This window comes from Phoenix dactylifera, chromosome 8 (assembly GCF_009389715.1).
Source record: "Phoenix dactylifera cultivar Barhee BC4 chromosome 8, palm_55x_up_171113_PBpolish2nd_filt_p, whole genome shotgun sequence".
NCBI classification, from domain to species: domain Eukaryota; kingdom Viridiplantae; phylum Streptophyta; class Magnoliopsida; order Arecales; family Arecaceae; genus Phoenix; species Phoenix dactylifera.
Genome location: NC_052399.1, coordinates 23,528,333 through 23,547,614, shown reverse-complemented (window position 1 = coordinate 23,547,614; position 19,282 = coordinate 23,528,333). Strand labels below are relative to the sequence as shown.

The window sequence follows — 19,282 nt, the reverse complement described above, 5'->3', positions numbered from 1 at the left end:
ATCCTGCCAATTCCTAAAATTAAATGATGACGGTGGTCGATGACAAGATGAACAAGGTTTTTAATAGCTTTAATTACTGATAGCTTGCGAGGACCTACACACTTTAACATAATTTTTGCAGGGTGCAGAGTGGTGCCCTTCATACGTCACACGGTTGGTATTTTGCATGCCGACGGTCACATTTGACGTCATGGAATATTGTAACGAAACAGAGGCAGGGTAGTGATTAATGGATGGGCCCTTAATACGCTACGGGCAGGTGGACCCAAACTTACGGTCACCTGGTCGGATGATATCGAACGGTTAAGAGGCTTCCAAACCTTCGTTGACATCGGCCACCGACAAGCCTATGATAACCGGATTCCAAGGTGAAGCCTGTGTAACCGGATTCCAAGGAAGCAAAGCTAGGTGCCCAAATTTCACAACCGTCCCCCCTCTATCAGACAAGTTTTCTGCTAGGCGAGGAGTTTTCTTTTTTATAAATTCCAAAATAAAGGAGAAATGTACTCTCTTAGGCATGCGCCCAAAACGCGACACTTTACCAACCCAATTATTTTGGCACTTCTCGTTGGACACAATTATGTTCCTCTAACCCGTTTTTGCGCATCGAAATGTCGATTGGGCCTATAACTATTGTCTATTGTATGAACTCCATCATTAACCACTTTAAAGAGGTTAACCTCGTGACCGAAGAGCGGACATAGAAAACAATATTTGAATAAATCTCATGTCCAATTCCACTATATCTACATTCATGACCATGCATGCTACATTTAGCCGTTTGAGCAAGCTACCTTGCATGTAACAATGCTATACTAGTTTATGAGAATCTGCATGATGACCTTCTAGTAAGAATATCTTAACATTTCATGCTAGGTGGTGCATCTCAATACCATACATAGATGTCTATAGATATGTGACTTAGGATGTATTCATCTTATGCAACTTGGCGTTGCTGCATGCTGTATCTTTAAGTAGACTAAGAGTGCAAATAGGTCAAATAGGGTTAAATCTCACGCTTCAAAACCATAGCTTAGGATGAAACCGGTTGCTAGTTGCAACATGACGAACGCTTAAATAATTTTGGGCTTAGAGCTAATCTGAACCTATGGGCTGGTCCTGGCGAACTGACCGTTGGTTTGTCCATTGACAAAGTGGCCGGTCCTTGATTCCAGCACGGCCCTAATCGTTGCTGAAGTTGTTGCCCAACTAACCCCTCCAAGGAGGTCCCATGTGCAGCCGCAAATTTGAAGAACATGCTTCATGCCTTCCTTGAACCACCTTCTCCTTTGGTCCCATCTCCATTACACGCTTTTGTTTCTATCAACCTCTCTTATTTAACAAAAAAAAAAACCTCTCTTATCGAAAAATGCGCTACCCTTTGGTTGAAGCAAAGTAGACGCACACTGAATACTGAATCCGACCCACCCTCGCCGTCGTTTAAACCCGGGAAGCTCGTGATCCCCACCGCACGGACCCACATGCTCGAGGCAGTTAAACTCGTTGGTAACTCGTGGTTCCGTCTCGAATGAAAGTTCAACAATCCGAAGACGGTAAACGGCTCTTGATGCTCGGTCCCACCCACTACATATATTATTGGATGAATTCATAGTAGCAGCAGTGATCATCAGGGCCCGCATCTCGCCACCATTCGGGAGGCACTGTCAAATCAACCTCCAGCCTATTCTAAAGATTATAAAGACATGCTATATATATATATATATATATAAAGAATGATTTGTTGTCTAGTATCTACTATTTTAAATGCAGCCCACCACATGGGATGATGGGCAGAGCACGGTGCATATTTGTTACGTAAGATGGAAGGGATTTCAACTTATCAACTATTCAAGCAAGGAGAGGGAATCCCGCCATCGAGTGGTAGTATGGTTGGAACGAGGTTTTTGCTTTTAACGGTGCAATCCAAATTTGAAATGCGGACGTTCGATTAAATGTGGAGATTGAATACTTCCATCTAAACATATTTGATAAGAACGCTATTTAATTCAGTTGGCATTAAAGTGATGCTGGATGATGTACTCATACATAAAATGATTCATTGGCCGAAGAAGATATGAGTAAATTGGTCAGAAAGAATATGGGTAAAATTTTTTACCACCATCTAGCGGAAGGAGGCAGGTAAAAACTGCTACGTGGGTCCGGAGGGGGGATCCGGAGCCGTCGGTTTGAACGCCGGGGGCTTACTATTTCCTTCTGGAAAGTTTTAGAAAATATTTCGCGTTGAACCCTGCTTCCCGACCTCCCAAGACAAGTGCGTGCGCGACCGGTCATGCGAGCTCCCCAAAATGCCTTTCCCATCGCCGGAATTACCAAGAATGACCTTTCACTCCCTCACGAAACTGGCGGCTCAATTTTGTCTTATTTTTTACTGGAAAAATACGACAAATTAAGCCTTTTCCCAATAACATGCCATTGTTGCCCTCAGCTGGTATAGCAGAAATATTTTCGGTTCTTTTTTTAAAAATCATTAAAATATTATTTTTTTATATTTTTAAAATATAATGTTAAAATAATTTTAATATATTTAGTTAATTATAAAATAAAATATTTTATAATAATTTATATTTAGTTAAGTATCTATTTTTTTTAAAAAACCGCATGAAATACCTATTGTATATAATAATTTAAAAAATTTTATTCATAATTTTTGATGTTTTAAAGATTATTTTTATTAAACAATCTCTAATTTTAATCAATAAAAATAATTTTTTATTTTTTTTATTTTTTAATTAAATATAAAATTTTTATTAAAATTCTAATAAATAAAAAAAATTATTTTTTTTGGCCGACACTCTCTTTCTACTTTCCTGGGGACCAACTAGTCGGTCGTGGACCTCACGTTAGGGCCCCACAAGAAGACGCAGGCCAATGGGAAAATCGCAGCTGGAAGTTATGTTTTTTCCTTTCAGATCTTTTCACGGCATCTTGCAACACGTGGAGCGCAATAAGAAGCCGTTTAAGTGCATGAACACGACAGCATCCCCGCTATTCTCCCAAAATAACGTCCATCACGTGGCTGAATGCATCTCGTGACGCGTTTTACTCGGCAGCAAAGGAATCCCAGGAGAATATGCTACTATATTTTACAACTTTAGTGCCAATTTTGTAATTTACTGGAAGGTGGAGGGTCTTTAGGATGGCGCGCTTTACTCCTTCACGACCGGAGAGTCTCCACCTCTCCTCCTCCTCCATCCGTCCATCGCCCCTTTTCCCCGACTCCCAATTTCTTCCTCCTTCCGGTCGCCACCAAACGAACGTCAAAAACCGGAGTTTGGCGAAGAAGAGTGAAAGAAAGAAGCCGCCCGTTGGCTGAAGCTCTAACCGTCTTCTTCTCCTATAAATATGGCCGCTCCAAGAACCCCTCCAAAGAACTCCCGTCTCTTCCCCCCTTCTTCGAGAACGAAATCCTTCGCTCTCTTGATCTTGTTTTAGATGGAATCCGTGCCTAATCCCACCCCGGTCCCTCAGAAGCTTGGCGTGGAATCCGACGGACTATCCCCAACTCGAACCGCTTGTTTGATCTAAGGAGTTCTCTTTCTTCCGTCAAGGTCCCCAACTGGAACAGCGACCTGAAGCTCCGATCTGGGAGAAAGATGGGGTCAGAGAGCAAAGGAAATCCGAAGATCGTTCATGGAGAGGCCGATACGTTCTTGAAGATGTTCCACATCTCACCGATTATTTCCCCAATCTCCCTGTGCGTTCCTCTTGATTTTTTTCCGGCTTGTTTTCTTTGAGATTGAATGAGTTTGACCTTCACCAAAAAAAAAAAAAAAAAGAGTTTGATCGGTTTCTTGGTTCTTTGCGTGGTTTCTTTTATTGCGATCGCGTTCTTTTTGGTTTCCGCTTTTACATCAGGAGGATTTCTTTAGGATGACGGTGTTGGGGATTTTTAGCGGGAAGAAAGGTGTTGGAGTGATGATTCTTGATTTCTTTTTTTTCCCCCGTTTTTTCTTTTTAAGAAAAAACGGATTTCGAAATACTCTGCTTCTAAAATGGTACTTGAGCTGTAACGTTATTCTTGCCCTTCGCTGTATTCCTTACCGTTATGTGTCAGCCTCTTAGTGTTATGGTACGGGTTGCTTGGATATAAAGTAAAATAGGCTAAAATAGGGTGATTAGTTTTAGGTGCATAGATTAAAAACTTATTTACCTAATTCTTGTCATAATCAGTTGATCATCACATCCGATGGATCGTTTTTATCCTTCACTTGATACTGTTGCCCCGTTCAGAGGATTGAACTGCTTTGGCTGAGCAAAATAATTTTCATGTCTTTTCTATAAATTTTCTAATTCACTGATTCAAATTCATTGGAAAGAAATAGTGGCTCATTTTTTGTCTTTTATTTATGTTTAAATTTCTGCAGAGCTATCCTAATCCGCTGCAAGATAATCCAGCATACGCAGTTGTGAAGTATGTTATCTTCAGTTCTTTCTTGATTCGAGAATTTTGTTAGATATTTATAGATTAACGGCCTTATATTTAGTTCTGTTTAAATTACTAAAATATTCTATTTGTCTGGCCAGGCAGTATTTTGTGAATGTGGATGACACTGTTGCCCAGAAAGTGAGTTATAATATCTGGTCGTTTTATAGGTTAAAATTTGATTTTTTTTGGTTATAAATTAGGATCTTAAATGTGGTTCTGGGTCTTTGAGTAGTGAGGATGCACATGGTGTATCAACATTTGAAATTGGAGTCAGCCACGTTGATTGTTGAGATTTTACTTATTTACACGCCTTCTTTTCTGTAGATTGTGGTTCATAAGACCGGCCCCAGAGGAACCCATTTTCGACGTGCTGGGCCGCGTCAAAGGGTAGGTTCTGCACTCCATCCATGCTTCAAGAAATGATGAATCCTGTCTAAATATAAATTGAAGAGCAGAATTGGTTTTCTCTCAGGTGTATTTTGAGTCAGATGAGGTGCATGCATGCATCGTAACATGTGGAGGCCTGTGCCCTGGGCTTAACACAGTGATAAGAGAAATAGTATGTGGCTTGTCTCACATGTATGGTGTCACCAAAATCCTTGGCATAGGAGGTGAGGTTTGCACTGCTCAAGTTTTGAACCCAACATTTTTCTTTTAGTTAGAATGATAAAAACATGTTTTTTGGCTTTAGGTCACTGTTACTCTTTGGTAGTTATCGTCTTTACTTATTTATTGGTTCGATTTACAAAGATACGCATTATGTCTGGAAAGGACTAACCAGAATTAATGGTTTCTGTAACACAGGGAAATATATTCAAGTAGTGCAATAGTAACATATTGTATAGCTAAGATATCAGGGTGATGAGATCATGTAAACAAGTCTAAATTGTGCGACTTTTCATGCAAAAAGACTCACATCCCTGACTGTGATAGGATTTTGATGAGTTGGTGTATGGACTTTGAAATTCAGATTACAGCTTATTATGCTAATTAATTCTTTTGTTTTTGTAGTAGTTCCTTTAGACACTTCTGCTTGCTTGATGTTTAAAATTTTATTCTCCATTTATGCAAACATTTATCTGAGGCAATCAAATCCAGTTTCAAGAGTATATAATCGGAAAAATGTGCAATGCCTAATGTTGTGCATGTAAGTATTGTGAGCTTTGCAGGCTAAGAATTGGAGCCTACAAATTGATTAAATGCTATGCTAACATACGCATCATGTGTCACTAATAGAAGCTTATATAAAAATGGTATGAAACAAGCAGCTCTCTCAATGTTCTCATGCTCTCTGAGGCAAGTCTCTTTGTTTTTTTTTTTTTTTTGGTACAAGAGGCAAGCCTCTTAGACTGTTTCTTTTCAAAGGAACAAAAGCTACCATTGCTCTCTTACCATTCGTATATCTCTGGAATTGCAGTTTTGTTTTCATGTTTAGGGAATTATATTATAAATTCTTGTTGTGTCGTCAACTAATTTGGAAAGCAGTATCAATAGGGTGGATACAGAGGTTTCTATGCTCGCAATACCGTTACCTTGACGCCCAAGACTGTTAATGATATTCATAAAAGGGGAGGCACCATCCTTCTTACATCACGTGGGGGCCATGATACTTCAAAGATAGTTGACAGCATTCAGGATCGTGGGATTAATCAGGTAAACGTGATAATGTTGTTAAATTTCTTTTTGTCTTCTGTAAGTCATCATGAACAGGTACTCACTCCATATGACTATGACTCAGATTTCAGATGTTGATTTTCTCTTCCATAATCTTTCAGGTCTACATAATTGGAGGAGATGGAACTCAAAAGGGGGCCTCTGTTATTTTTGAGGTAAATTATAAATTATAAAACAGAGAATAATGCAATTATGCAGCCACACTTAGTTTTTGTCAGTTTACTTCATTTTTTGTATATAGAAAGAATTACTAGGTTTACACCGCACGGAGCTTAGTTTCACTTTTTTAAAAATTCTTGTTGGAAGCAAAATTTTCTGCTGTTTCTTGTCTTATAATTATGATTATTGTTAATTTTAACCCCCTAAACTCTTCAAGATCTGAATTTGCAGGAAATCCAACGACGTGGCCTCAAAGTTGCTGTTGCTGGCATTCCAAAGACCATAGACAATGACATTGCGGTACTTTGTTTCCTTATTCTTCTTCTTATCATATTCTGCATCTTATCTTCCTTGGTAGTTTATTTCTTAAATATTCATGTTTTATATGGTAATTACTTACTGAATCAGGTTATCGATAAGTCCTTCGGTTTTGATACTGCTGTAGAAGAGGCTGAACGGGGCAATTAATGCGGCACACGTGGAAGCTGAAAGTGTTGAGAATGGAATAGGTGTTGTGAAGTTAATGGGTCGCTATAGTGGTTAGTGTCTGTTCTTAATTCTAAGCTCTTGCCATTTTTATAAATGGTGAATCATATTTCACAAAGTATTTAAAAGAGCACTAATTCTAAATGCTGTTGAAATACATCTATGTTTGACTTTAATGTATGTAGATTTATGGGAGCTGCTTTCATTTTTTATTTTCGTAATGCTTTCTTGGAAATAACTTGAACGTTTATAATGCAAATGATGAAACTAACTTGCTCAGGTTCAATATGTTAAATTTGTTGTCAGCACTCCTGAGGTGCAAGTAAGTTTCCATGAGATGCAAGATCAGTGTTCTTCGACCAAATAGTCATGTAGAACTACTTTAATGGAACTTTATAAACATTTTATCTTTCTTGCAAGTTATGTCTCCTAAACTTTTCATGACCTCAAAGTACAAGAAGCTGCTGTGGTAATGAGAGACATAACCAGAACAACTTTTCTTCTCTAGGATGCCTATATGAAGTACTTTCGCAGCCATATGTTTTTACCACAGGTTTAAATCCTTTGGGCAGTGTTTTTGGAAAACCTCCTTATGACTTCCATTAAATCTTAGGGTCTTTCTATCTTTCCTTAGGTCTTTTCATTAAATATTCCCCTTAGTGCAACCCAATCTAGATTTAATTGCATATGATTATACTACGTCATTTGGTTTTATAACTGAATCTTTAATTGTTGCAAATCCTAAGCTTCATGTAATCAAGTAACATAGAGCATTAGGATATGAAACCCATAGTTTCAGCACTTGTTTTGAATAAAAATGAATGCAGTGAAAATGCTATAACTATGATATTGATGAACAATGCTGGTATATTCTTATATCTATAATCCATGATGAACTTCCTTGAGATATTTACTGTATATATGTGTGCATATAAAATTTTCATGGACATATCCAGTATCTCATTTCCTGAGTCACATTGTTTGGCATTTAATGTAACAAAATTTATGTGAACTTGCTCTTCATAGAGCCATAAATTTATAAGAGATATGCTAATGCTTAGTGATACTGATGTTTCTGAACCTATTTATCTAGAGTTGCTAGAAATAACACCTTGCAGGATTATTAATGTAATGCCTGGTGTGATTTAATCTGACTTGACGTCTAGTAAGGCTCTTCACTCGAAAAAAAGGAAAAGATACATCTAACAGGGTTCATTTATGCAGGGTTCATTACAATGTATGCTACTCTAGCAAGCCGAGATGTGGTATGTATGATGTGTCATTTTTCTTGCACACTTGAGAGAAGCGAATCTTGTTTACTTTGCAAACTAATGAAGCTACTTCTGCTTCATTTCTTCAGGACTGTTGCTTGATTCCAGAATCACCCTTCTATCTGGAAGGGAAGGGTGGGCTTTTTGAATTTATAGAGAAGCGTCTTAAAGAGAACGGTCACATGGTTCTTGTTGTTGCTGAGGGTGCAGGACAAGAGCTTATTGCTGAAAGCATGCGGTCCATGAACCATGAAGATGCTTCTGGAAATAAGCTGCTACTTGATGTTGGCCTTTGGTTGTCTCAGAAAATAAAGGTAAGTTCTTCATCTGAATTTCTCCTCAATGACCAAAATGACACTTTTTTATTTTTTAGGCTTCTAATTCTGTGTTCAGCTGAGCTTTTCTAGTAGTTTAGGTCATGGAACTAAATATCTTGGTGCATTCGTATACTAAATAATTTTGGATAATTAAGTGCATGCTCAGTGCTTCATCATCATCAGTTTGGAAGCTAGGGAGTGAAAACAAAACACTCACCAGACATTTAGATATTCCAAAAGTTACATGGTTTTCAAATAATCTTCAATTTTTGCCCAAGCCATCTTGCTATGCACTGACTTTGTCAAAATTCTTTACATCATGAGTTATAAATACTCAGCCAATTATCAGCGTTCAGCCTGCATGAGATTAGTGATACATACCTTTGACAGGGCATGTTATCATCATAAATTGGAGATCTATGCAGTTTTGGACCTTCACTTCTGGAACGAAGAGTATATTTTTTTTTTCCAATAATTATCAATTTTTCTGCATCGTGCAGGATCACTTTGCAAGCAGCAAGAAGTTGGCAATTAATCTCAAATATATAGGTCTGTTGGTGGAACGAGTCCTATGTTCATTCCGCCCCACTAAGTTAGTGCTATATAGGGGATAAAATCTGACCTTGTTTAGTGTCCTGATTGCAGATCCAACATACATGATTCGTGCAATTCCAGGCAATGCCTCTGACAATGTTTACTGCACGTTGTTGGCACATAGTGCCATCCACGGTGCGATGGCAGGATACAGTGGTTTTACTGTTGGCCCTGTTAATGGCAGACATGCTTACATACCGTTCCATGTAAGTAGCATCTTCTCCTTACCCAACCTCATTACCGCATGGAAAGGTTTATCTATCATCCAAGCCATGAAGGTTCAACAATTGACATGCAGAATGCAGAATGCTGTAATGAGGACATGATTTCTCACTAAATCTGTAGTGCTTAAAGACTTTCTATTGACTACATTGGCATTCACTTAAGATGCACACTCATCTATGGAGATTAATGGTAGACAGGTCATCACTTAGAATTGCCATTATGCAGAATTCACGTTGATTAGATAATTTTTTCCATTTGGAAATGATATATACAAAGAAATTTCATTATTCACAAAGAATAAAAACCCTTCATATGGGTGTATGGCGGCCACACTAGCCTTTCCTCGAAGTAAAATGTACTAGTAGGCATGCAAGCATAATTGCGGTATGACACTTGTTTTTTCATCACTTAGTTAACATTAGAACTTTTTAACCTTGAATAGGAGTGCAAGCAGAATTTTTAATTATTCCAATTAGCAGGATTAATGAGTCAAAACTCAAATAAGCCCGAACTTGGAATAGATATCATAAAGACCCCTCGAATCTCCCCCCCGTAGCAATCTCTCTTTCCTATGAGAGGGGAGATTTGGTGGATGCCTATAGCATTCCTCCAATGAGGAAAACTTCTCACCTCACAAATCATGGTTCCGTAATTTCCATTAAATATGTGTAAGTCGTGAGTGGTGGGTAGAGCTTGTTAAGCACTAATTTCTTCAGTCGCAGTAGCGAATCAAGTTTCATGGTGATTAAGATTTACCGAAATATCTTGTCTGCGTTGCAGAGGATCACAGAAACGCGGAACAAGGTTGTGATAACTGATAGAATGTGGGCCAGGCTACTCTCTTCGACCAATCAACCAAGTTTTTTGAGCCATAAAGATGTCGAGGATGCAAAAAAGAAGGAAGAACCAGCAACACATTTGTTAGATGGGGCGAATTTCAAGGATGGTCATGATGTTGTTGACAATGGCCTGGCGGATACCAACACTAGGCGAGGTCGAGCATGACAAAGTGTTGCGGAAAATCAGTTGTTAGCAGTTATATTCTGCAGGAGACCACTATATTTCAAGCTTAAATAAATGCTTTTAGACTACTTTATTAACAGGCCAGATATGTTTTTGGCAGGAGCCTTTTTATTTATATGGAAGGTCTGCAATTTTGCTCCAACTCAGTGTGAGAGTTGGGCTGTAATTAATCGCTGAGGTCAAACAGGCAAGGGTTTGTACCCAATTTTTTTTTTCACCATTATTATTGGTCAGGTTCAATGTTACCTCTTGAACACCACTGCTTCTGATCCCCCCAAGCTCGCCTTCACCTTTAGCATCAAGTCGGAGCCTCCAAGAACCATGCTCGTCCACCGCGCCTCCCATCACACCATCTCCAACGTCGGCTAGTACGCCCCATCTTCGTCCCCTCCATGCTGAGATCCTTCAATCCCTTCCCGTCTTAGCCGTCATGACTCGAGGGCGACGATGATGTCCACAAGGACCAGCAGGCCCACAACTAATCACCATGTTTTAAGGTTAATTAAAACCTTTTTACAGGTGCATAACTTTATCTTTACAGATTAGTTAGTTGTGCACTAGTTGCCGTAGGCCCTTCCCTATTCCTATACCCCTATCAAATGGATCGGAGAAAAGAAAAAGTGCTCTACCCTTAACAAAATTTATAAAAAAATTCAGAACAGTTATAAAAAAATTGAGCACACCGCATCATGAAATTCAAACTAATTGAACTCTTGTTTCCTAATCCCAGCTCAAAAAAATATACCTTTTCCGGAATTCTACAAAATAAAAGTTTCTTAAATCAGAAGTTTTACTTATCCCTTTTTTAAATTATAAACAAGGGTTTAAAATAAAAGAGATCCATAGATTTTTAGTTAAAATGTCAGAACAGAGTATGCCTTTCGGAACTACATACACAAGGCAAAACAATGTGGAAAATAATTTCTTGGAGGAAAATAGGACTAATGTATTTTTGTACCTGATTTGATCAATCTAGCACTGTTCCATGAACAACCCTTCTGTTCAAGTAACAGCTGTCTTTTGCCCTCCATCTAGCAACAATTAGCAATTGCCGTCACCTTGTAAGCTGGATTCGACCATCATTATTTTAACTACAAACATATCCCAGGGGTTGTTTGCAGCTAACCTATATTTTTACTATATGAGATGAATTTAGTAGGCTTGACTGAAGCAGCAAAATAGAACCATCACTCTCCAGTATTTGCCCCCCAAACCGGCACTAGATGTGCAGAAGTCAAGAAATTCTTACTACACATAAGCACCCCACTGATGCCCAGAAAAATAGTTAATAAATTTGCTACTCGCTTTGCTTTTGGAACCAACTGTTGCTCATAAAAATGCAATAGCTAAAATTTCATTAAATGTGATGGAATGCTGCGGAGTCTGTAATGTTAAGTATTTTAGAGAGTCATGCCATCATTCCTTACTTCATATTTTCATTGAAAATTCATAATACAAATGAACCATAAAGGGCTTCGTCACCATCAATTTTACTATATTAATCCTGTATGAACCGATGTGAGAAGAACAAAGGATTTAAGACTATCAGTTTGCTTGAAATACTGTATTGATTACCTCTTTCAAATTCCTGCAACCTAAGATTAAGATGTCCAGATGAAGTGCAGAAAGCAACTTCTCCGCTGCCTTGGGTATGATGCACTTCTTGTAACCCAATTTGGAAACAGCTATTACCCTCTTATCCATTCTTGGCACCTTCAGAAAGAAAAACAGAATTAAAAGAAATGCTCAATAAATCAGATTAGCACCAATCTTTTTCTATATAATACCAAATTATCAATATACTTCTAATACAAGTTGCAAAATATGTCTAGACTACCGAATGTTGAGCAAACAATATTAGTTTCATTAAAGACTATGAAGTTTGATTTCATTTTTTTGGTGTCAGATGTTAATTTTCATATGATATCAAGGTGACTTTAATACTTCATACAAAAGTTCTTAAATGGGTGCAAAATATTTCTTTTTTTTTTAATAAAAAAAAGCACAGGGCTTCTTGATGTTATTTAGGTTATCAACTTCCATTTGTGAGTTCACTGAAGAATGAGAATACAAAATTTAATTATCCACTAAGTATCAAACAAATAGTATTTTCCCTACATTGGCAGCATCTACAAGAAGCAAATGTAGCACTGTCGCACACTTTACTAGTAAATAGTCAAGGAAGACTATTTTGATGCACCATATTCTTCTGATTTATTTAGGTTATCTTAAGTAACTACACCAACCACCACAGGAAGGTATACTGACCATGCGAAGCTCACCACCAAGGCCAATCTCTCCGATGAATGCAATGTCAAGAGGAATGGGAAATTCCAGGAAGCTGAAAAATGACAGAAGGTACTTTAACTTGTATTGAAATATAACTAGTAAATCTAAGTACAAAACTTGCATTTGGCTTGGGAAGATATATTGCTAAGAAATGCATTAAATTCACAAGCAAATAGGTGCTAGATTTACATAGCCTAATAGCTGAAAACTGCCAAAACAACAAGAAAAAACAAGTAACGTGATTTCTCGGTCGGACTGCACACATCAGGTTAACAAGTCCACGTTAGGTTCCATGTATTTTATCTTGTTCCTCAATATAGGTTGGTAGATATGTCAATGTCAATTTAAATTCCTAAGTCCTAAGCGAACAAATTTTGAAGATGCTTCGATCCCACGCAAGAAATGCAATGACAAAGGTAATAAACTGAGGTTAACAAATGGTCACAAATTAAGGTTAATAAACATCCTAGATAACTCGGTTAGGCAATACAAGATTCCGGAAACGAGGTCAGTAATTGGTTGAGAAACTTGGATCAGATTTGGATTTTTTAAAGAAACACTAAAATGCATCTCTAGGTATTAGCTAAGCATGACCATGGAAACTAGCCAACTGAGTTCGAACTCAACTGAATATTTCCCCATGATTTCTGATATAGATTCAGTTTGTTGAAGCATTATGCCCGTAAATGAAAGACAGGTCAAGGCATTTAGGCAGGTCGAAGGGAACTCAACCTACTAGCAAGCCAAGATACTTGCATACCCAGCAGTAAATGACAAGGATACTTAGATCAAATTCTCTAAGAGGAAAACAGAAATTGCCAATGGACAGCTAGAAGGACTTGAGAGGCTCTTTCCACGAATGCCATTGTGATGTTGGTCATAAGTGGGGAACCACAATTCTACGCTGCACAAGTTAGTTATAGTCAATACATTTGCAAATATGTTCAAATAAATTTCTGGAATCATTTTATTTCAGTGACGTACACAATTCATCATGTAAGAGTAATAGAAACACCATATAATCTCACACTCCTCTCATGGATCCATTAGTCTCTATATGACATAATGTATTTGGAGTGTTTAGCCTTACACCAAAGCCCGGATGCAACAAATAGGTAGCATAGCTCATGGACATCGAAAATGACAGACTTGACTTTAAATATTCAGTAAGCGCACCAAACGAGAAGGATTGATCAATTATGTTTTTCTTGTGTAATCCAATAGTGGGTGTGAGGGCTCAGGTACCCTTTCCATATGAAAAAATAGCAAAAGCCTACAATTTAATTGAGTAAATGAGGTGGAAAAAGACACAAGAGGAACTAAAGGTCATAGTTCTCGAAATCTCAGATACCACAAATCACTGTTTGACGAATTGCAGTACACCATACAGATAAGGTTGGAGACAGCAGCTCCAACTCAATAGCCATTTCACTAACTCAGCATATTTTTCAGGTACCTTAGAAGATATATCTTAAATACATTATAGCTACACATCCAAACATCCTTTTCACTGTCATCAAACCAGAATTTTCTGAGAATGCCTACTTGACAGCAGCCAAATATGTCCCCTTGATCAAGTGTAAATCAAACTTTGAATGAGAAGGATGTGGATATACCTGCTGCAAATTGCAGCTGCTATTGCAAGATCTCCTGCAGTCTCTGTCAGCTTAAATCCACTAACAACATTTAGAAAGATGGCCTGTGGACAATAAGCAAAATCTCATTACAAGAATTTTTCAAATTGTGACATCAATATAGATGCTATATAATTTCTTCAGGCATCTACAGAAAGGTAACCAACAAAAACTAGAGACAGAAGAAAATAGGTTTGTGAGAAATAGAAAACTTCATGTCAATAACTTCTTTTTTGCAAGTGATTCTGTCAAAGTGGCAAGGGGGGGGGGGGGGGGGGGGGGGGGGGGGGGGGGGGGGGGGGGGCGGGGGGGGAGAGAGAGAAGTGGGTAATTCACATCCATGTTGCTGCCAGTAATATTAAACAGTCAAAATGTGGAAGTGAAGCACAAAATCAGTACACCAAGATAAGCTTAAATATATAATATTTGTCTGATGGCATTTCCTGAAGCTAAATATTTATTAACGTATTATTAGTCTTAGTGATTTATAAAATTGTAAGTATTTTGTAGTCTGTACAACCATTTTTAAATGAAGTCCAGCTTGTAAATTCATTTAGACAGTTGTACCGCACTTCCACACGCAACAGTGCTGCAGCACAATGCCCATAATAGCTAATAAAGATTTCTAGAAATACAAAAATCAGAAGAAGCATTCAAGATAAATAGTGGAAAAGTAAAAAAGCAACATAAGTTTCCAACAGCACCTACGAGGATCTTGACAAATGAACATAAGATTGGTGGTGATCTTATGATGACATTATGATAATTGTTCCAAGTGCTGGCCCATGATACGTGTTCAGCCCATACAGCCCATACTTTTCTTCACTCAGGTACTTCGAAATGCAACAAAACTTACAGAGGGTTGAAAAGGTAGAAAACAGAATATTCTTACATTATCTTGCAGCTTTAGACCTGCCTGCTTCATAAGAACCTTCAAAATAAAAAGTTTCAAGAGTCAGCTGCCAATTAGACTGACAATGGATTGTAAACTTGTGATCTTATACACACAAGTTGAATGAAACAACACCCAATATTATGCTTTATTAGTACATCTTGTAATCAGCAATAATATAAAGCTTTATACAAAAAGTAATTTCCTATAACATTGTATTGTACCTAATAGACTACAGACAGTCAGTGACACGTTATTAAAAAATTGCAAAATTAGTAGACAACCTCACAAACACTAATGGTTAAGGGTGAAGGCCGCATGCCAAAGGGGTGACTCTTCTATAGGTAGAAAGTTTTAGCATACCTTGTTTAGTTAGATTTTTTCTTACATCAAAAGCCTATTTTATCAAGCAGCCCTGTGATTATTATTACTTAATGACAACCCCCCCACCCCTACCCCAAAAAACAAGAAAATCATAAACCCATCTGCACAATAAATTTGAATGAAGATACACTAACAACCCTGGGAGATTATTGACAATGCTAAATATCATCTCATAAGGAGCGCAGTCCAATGCAAGAGGCTTCTGCTATTGCAGGGCCTGGGGAGGGTCAGGTGTATGCAATCTTATCCCCGCATGCAAAGAGGTTGTTTCTGTGTTTCAAACCCATGACCTTCCCGTCACAATGGAGCAAACTTTACCATTGTGCCCAAGCTCACCCTCTAAATGTCATTCTTCATAGCTTCCATTGAGATTTGTTGCAATCACTACAACTTCCTTTAGGGCTATCGCTATCATCAAGAATTTCCTCTCCTCTTCTTACTTCTCTGCCACTACCAAGAGACTGTGTTACTTGAAACTATTATTAAAAGAACATATGGAAATAAGAAAGAACTTATCGGTTGAGGCGTGATTTTACTGTCCTTAAAAATAGATCGCGCCCATCGGAGAATGAATCTCGGTGTAGCAGGTAATGGCGGCCTATCCTCCAAGATACAACAACCGGGTCACTCCAAGCGTACACTCGCAGATGAAGTGACACTAGCGAATAGCCCAGAATCGCTCAGGAACACAGAAAACAAAGAGAGTATGAAAAGGAGAAGATAAGATTTTCCTTGTGTTAATCCTCAGATCTGATAGGGTTTAAAAAGAGAAGAAAGAGGCGTTTATTTAAAAGACACGATGTTTTACCAAGAGACAAAACCAAAAACGGTTAAAATTTAAATTCAAAAAAAACAAACGGCAAAAACAAGCCAGGCTCAAGCCCAACTCCCGTACCTGTGTAGGGGGGGTCCCGCCCTGCGCACGATGATCGAGCGCGACGCGCCCGGTTAATACGTTTTCGGATCGGATCTGCCAATTTTGCCTTGGACCTCCATTAGGTTTGTGCGCACATGGGCTACTTACTTTCTTTGCTTCACCAGGTTACAAAGTTGAAGAATATATAAAGACCATTTGAGTTTCATCTCTTTCCAATATGGAACTAAAGAAAGTACACAAGACAAAAGGACAAAAAACAAACGAAGGATAGGCTTGGAATTTTGAAATACTCCAACAATCCCCCACATATTTCAAAATTCAATAAGACAATAAGAAAAATAAAAGATATCAAAGAGCGCGAGAGTTCAATGCATCAAAATGGTGTCTTTGAGACTATGAACCATTTTTTAGGACTAGTGAGTATGACTGACAGAACTTTGGTGAAATATAAAATTTCTATGAACCAAAAGTCCTTCATATAAATCAATGACCCATAGAACCATATTGACCTCTTAAGTTCTGGGCTTGTTCTAAACGGGTTGGTGCAAATAGGCCATGCACCTTACCTGGATATTCATGAGTGCTTTAGAGAACTGCCTAATTCTCATAGAAAGCGGCTCCACTCCCACACCCATATAGACGGATCCATCAAGTGTGTACTGCAGGTAGACACACCATCCTAAAGGACTATGGTATCTCTTAAGAGTTTTACCTCATCCTCATATACTGCAGTTTGCACTATCTACACCATAGGAAGGGATTCTCAAAATTAAATATGATAGTGTACTCACAGTTAACTAGCGACTTGTTATTACCCATATGAACATACTTCATGGGATCTCCAATCACACATGTTGGGTTTCTATTGTTATTGGCTTCGATATAGGCATTAGTTCCATCCCCCTCGATGTTTCACTCACTAGTTTTCTACCTAGTGGTTTTGTCAGAGGATCGATCAAATTCAACTCTGACTTAACAAAATCAAGAGATATAATCCCATCATCAAGTAGCTACCTTACAATATTATATCTCAATCTAATGTATCTATTCTTTCCATTATAAACTTTATTCTTAACTCGATATATAACAGCTTGGCTATCACAAAGAATAGACACAGAAGGTATTGGTCTATTACATAATGGAATATTCCCCACAAGATTTCTAAGCCACTCAGCTTCAGAACCTGCCTTTTCTAAGGCAATAAACTCGGACTCTATCATAGAGTGAGCGATGCACGTTTGCTTAGATGATTTCCAAGATACTGCACCCCCACCAAGAGTAAGGATATATTCACTCATGGATTTCATCTCATCTGAATCAGAGATCCAATTTGCATCACTATACCCTTTCAGTATAATTGGAAATCCACGCTATAACAAACCATAATTAATGGTTCCTTTCAAGTACCTTAATACTCTATGAACAACACTTCAATGATTCTTACTAGCATTATGAGTATACCTACTCAATCTTCATATTGCATAAGAAATATCAGGACAAGTGCAGTTAACTAAAAACATTAAACTACCAATGATGCGAGCATATTCTATTTGTAAAATACCATTTTCTTTATTTTTCTTTAAATGTATACTAGCATCATATGGAGTAGACATAGGTTTACTATCATAATGCTCAAATTTTTTTTAAATTTTCTCAATATAGCGTTTTTGTGATAACATAAGTCCATTAGAACTTCTTGTTATTTTAATTCCAAGAATTACATCAGCTTCACCCATATCTTTCATATCAAAATTAGAAGCCAAAAATTTCTTAGTATCTCTAATAATATTTAAATCAGTTTTCATAATAAGCATATCATCAACAAATAAGCATATGATCACAACAACATTATTAATAACCTTACTATAAACACACTGATCAGCCTCATTAATTAGAAAGCCATTAGATACCAATACTTTATCAAATTTTTAATGCCATTGTTTAGGCGCTTGTTTTAATCCATATAAGGATTTTACTAAATTACAAACTTTGTGCTCATTACCACAAACAACACAACCTTCTGGTTGTTCCATGTAAATTTCTTCATCTAAGTCTCCATTCAAAAATGCAGTTTTCACATCCATTTGGTGAATTACCAATTTATGAATGGATGCTAATGCAATGAGATTCTAATAAATGAAATTCTAGAAACTGGTGCAAAGGTGTCAAAATAATCAATATCTTTTCTTTGTGAGTATCCTTTCGCTACTAACCTTGCTTTAAACTTATCAATTGAATTATCAAGTTTTAACTTTCTTTTAAAAATCCATTTACAACCAATTGTTTTAGCACCTGAAGGCAAATCAACTAAGGTCCAAGTATGATTAGACATAATAGACTCTATTTCATTATTAATAGCCTCCTTCCAAAAAGGTGCATCAACGGAAGTTATTGCTTCTTTATAAGTTTGAGGTTCATTATCAACAAGAAAAGTGTAAAAGTCATTTCCAAAATTTTTCTCTTTTCTAATTCTTTTACTTCTTAAATCAACTTCATAATTTTCATGTGTCTCCTTTTCTTGTTTATTATGAGGCAGAGAGTCAATTTTTTCTTTACCTAGTTTCATAGGAAAGATATGTTCAAAGAAATCAGCATTTTTAGATTCTACTATAGTGTTGGGCTCCATGATATTAGATTCACATTTTAGTACCATAAATCTATAAGCAGCACTATTTAATGCATAACAAATAAATAAGCAATCAAAAGTTTTAGGTTCCAACTTTCTTTTCCTTGGTTCAGGTAATAGAACTTTGGCCAAACACCCCCACACTTTTAGATAAGTAAGGTTAGGCACATGCCCTTCCTATAACTCATAGGGTGTTTTACCAGATTTCTTATAAGATATTCTATTTTGAATGTGACAAGCAGAGAGAATAGTTTTCCCTCACAAATAAAGAGGTACTCTTGAGCTTATTAACATAGCATTCATCATTTCTTTTAGAGTTCTATTTTTATTTTCAGCAACTTCATTAGATTCGGAAGAATATAGTAGGATAATCTCATGAATTAT

The 19,282-nt window shown here is 37.4% G+C and overlaps 1 protein-coding gene and 1 pseudogene across 1 annotated transcript in view; one reads left to right on the top strand and one right to left on the bottom strand.

Annotated features, from left to right (window-relative positions):
* The first annotated feature begins 3,196 nt into the window (after positions 1-3,196).
* LOC103713444 lies at positions 3,197-10,441 on the top strand (annotated as a pseudogene).
* A 1,080-nt stretch (positions 10,442-11,521) lies between these two features.
* LOC103697534 (DNA repair protein RadA) overlaps positions 11,522-19,282 on the bottom strand; it is a 57,530-nt gene continuing 49,769 nt past the window's right edge. The window contains 4 exon segments of the mRNA XM_039129310.1: positions 11,522-11,909; positions 12,465-12,537; positions 14,102-14,184; positions 15,012-15,050. Of these exon segments, the coding sequence (XP_038985238.1) occupies positions 11,742-11,909; positions 12,465-12,537; positions 14,102-14,184; positions 15,012-15,050 (363 nt within the window). The 3' untranslated portion in view covers positions 11,522-11,741.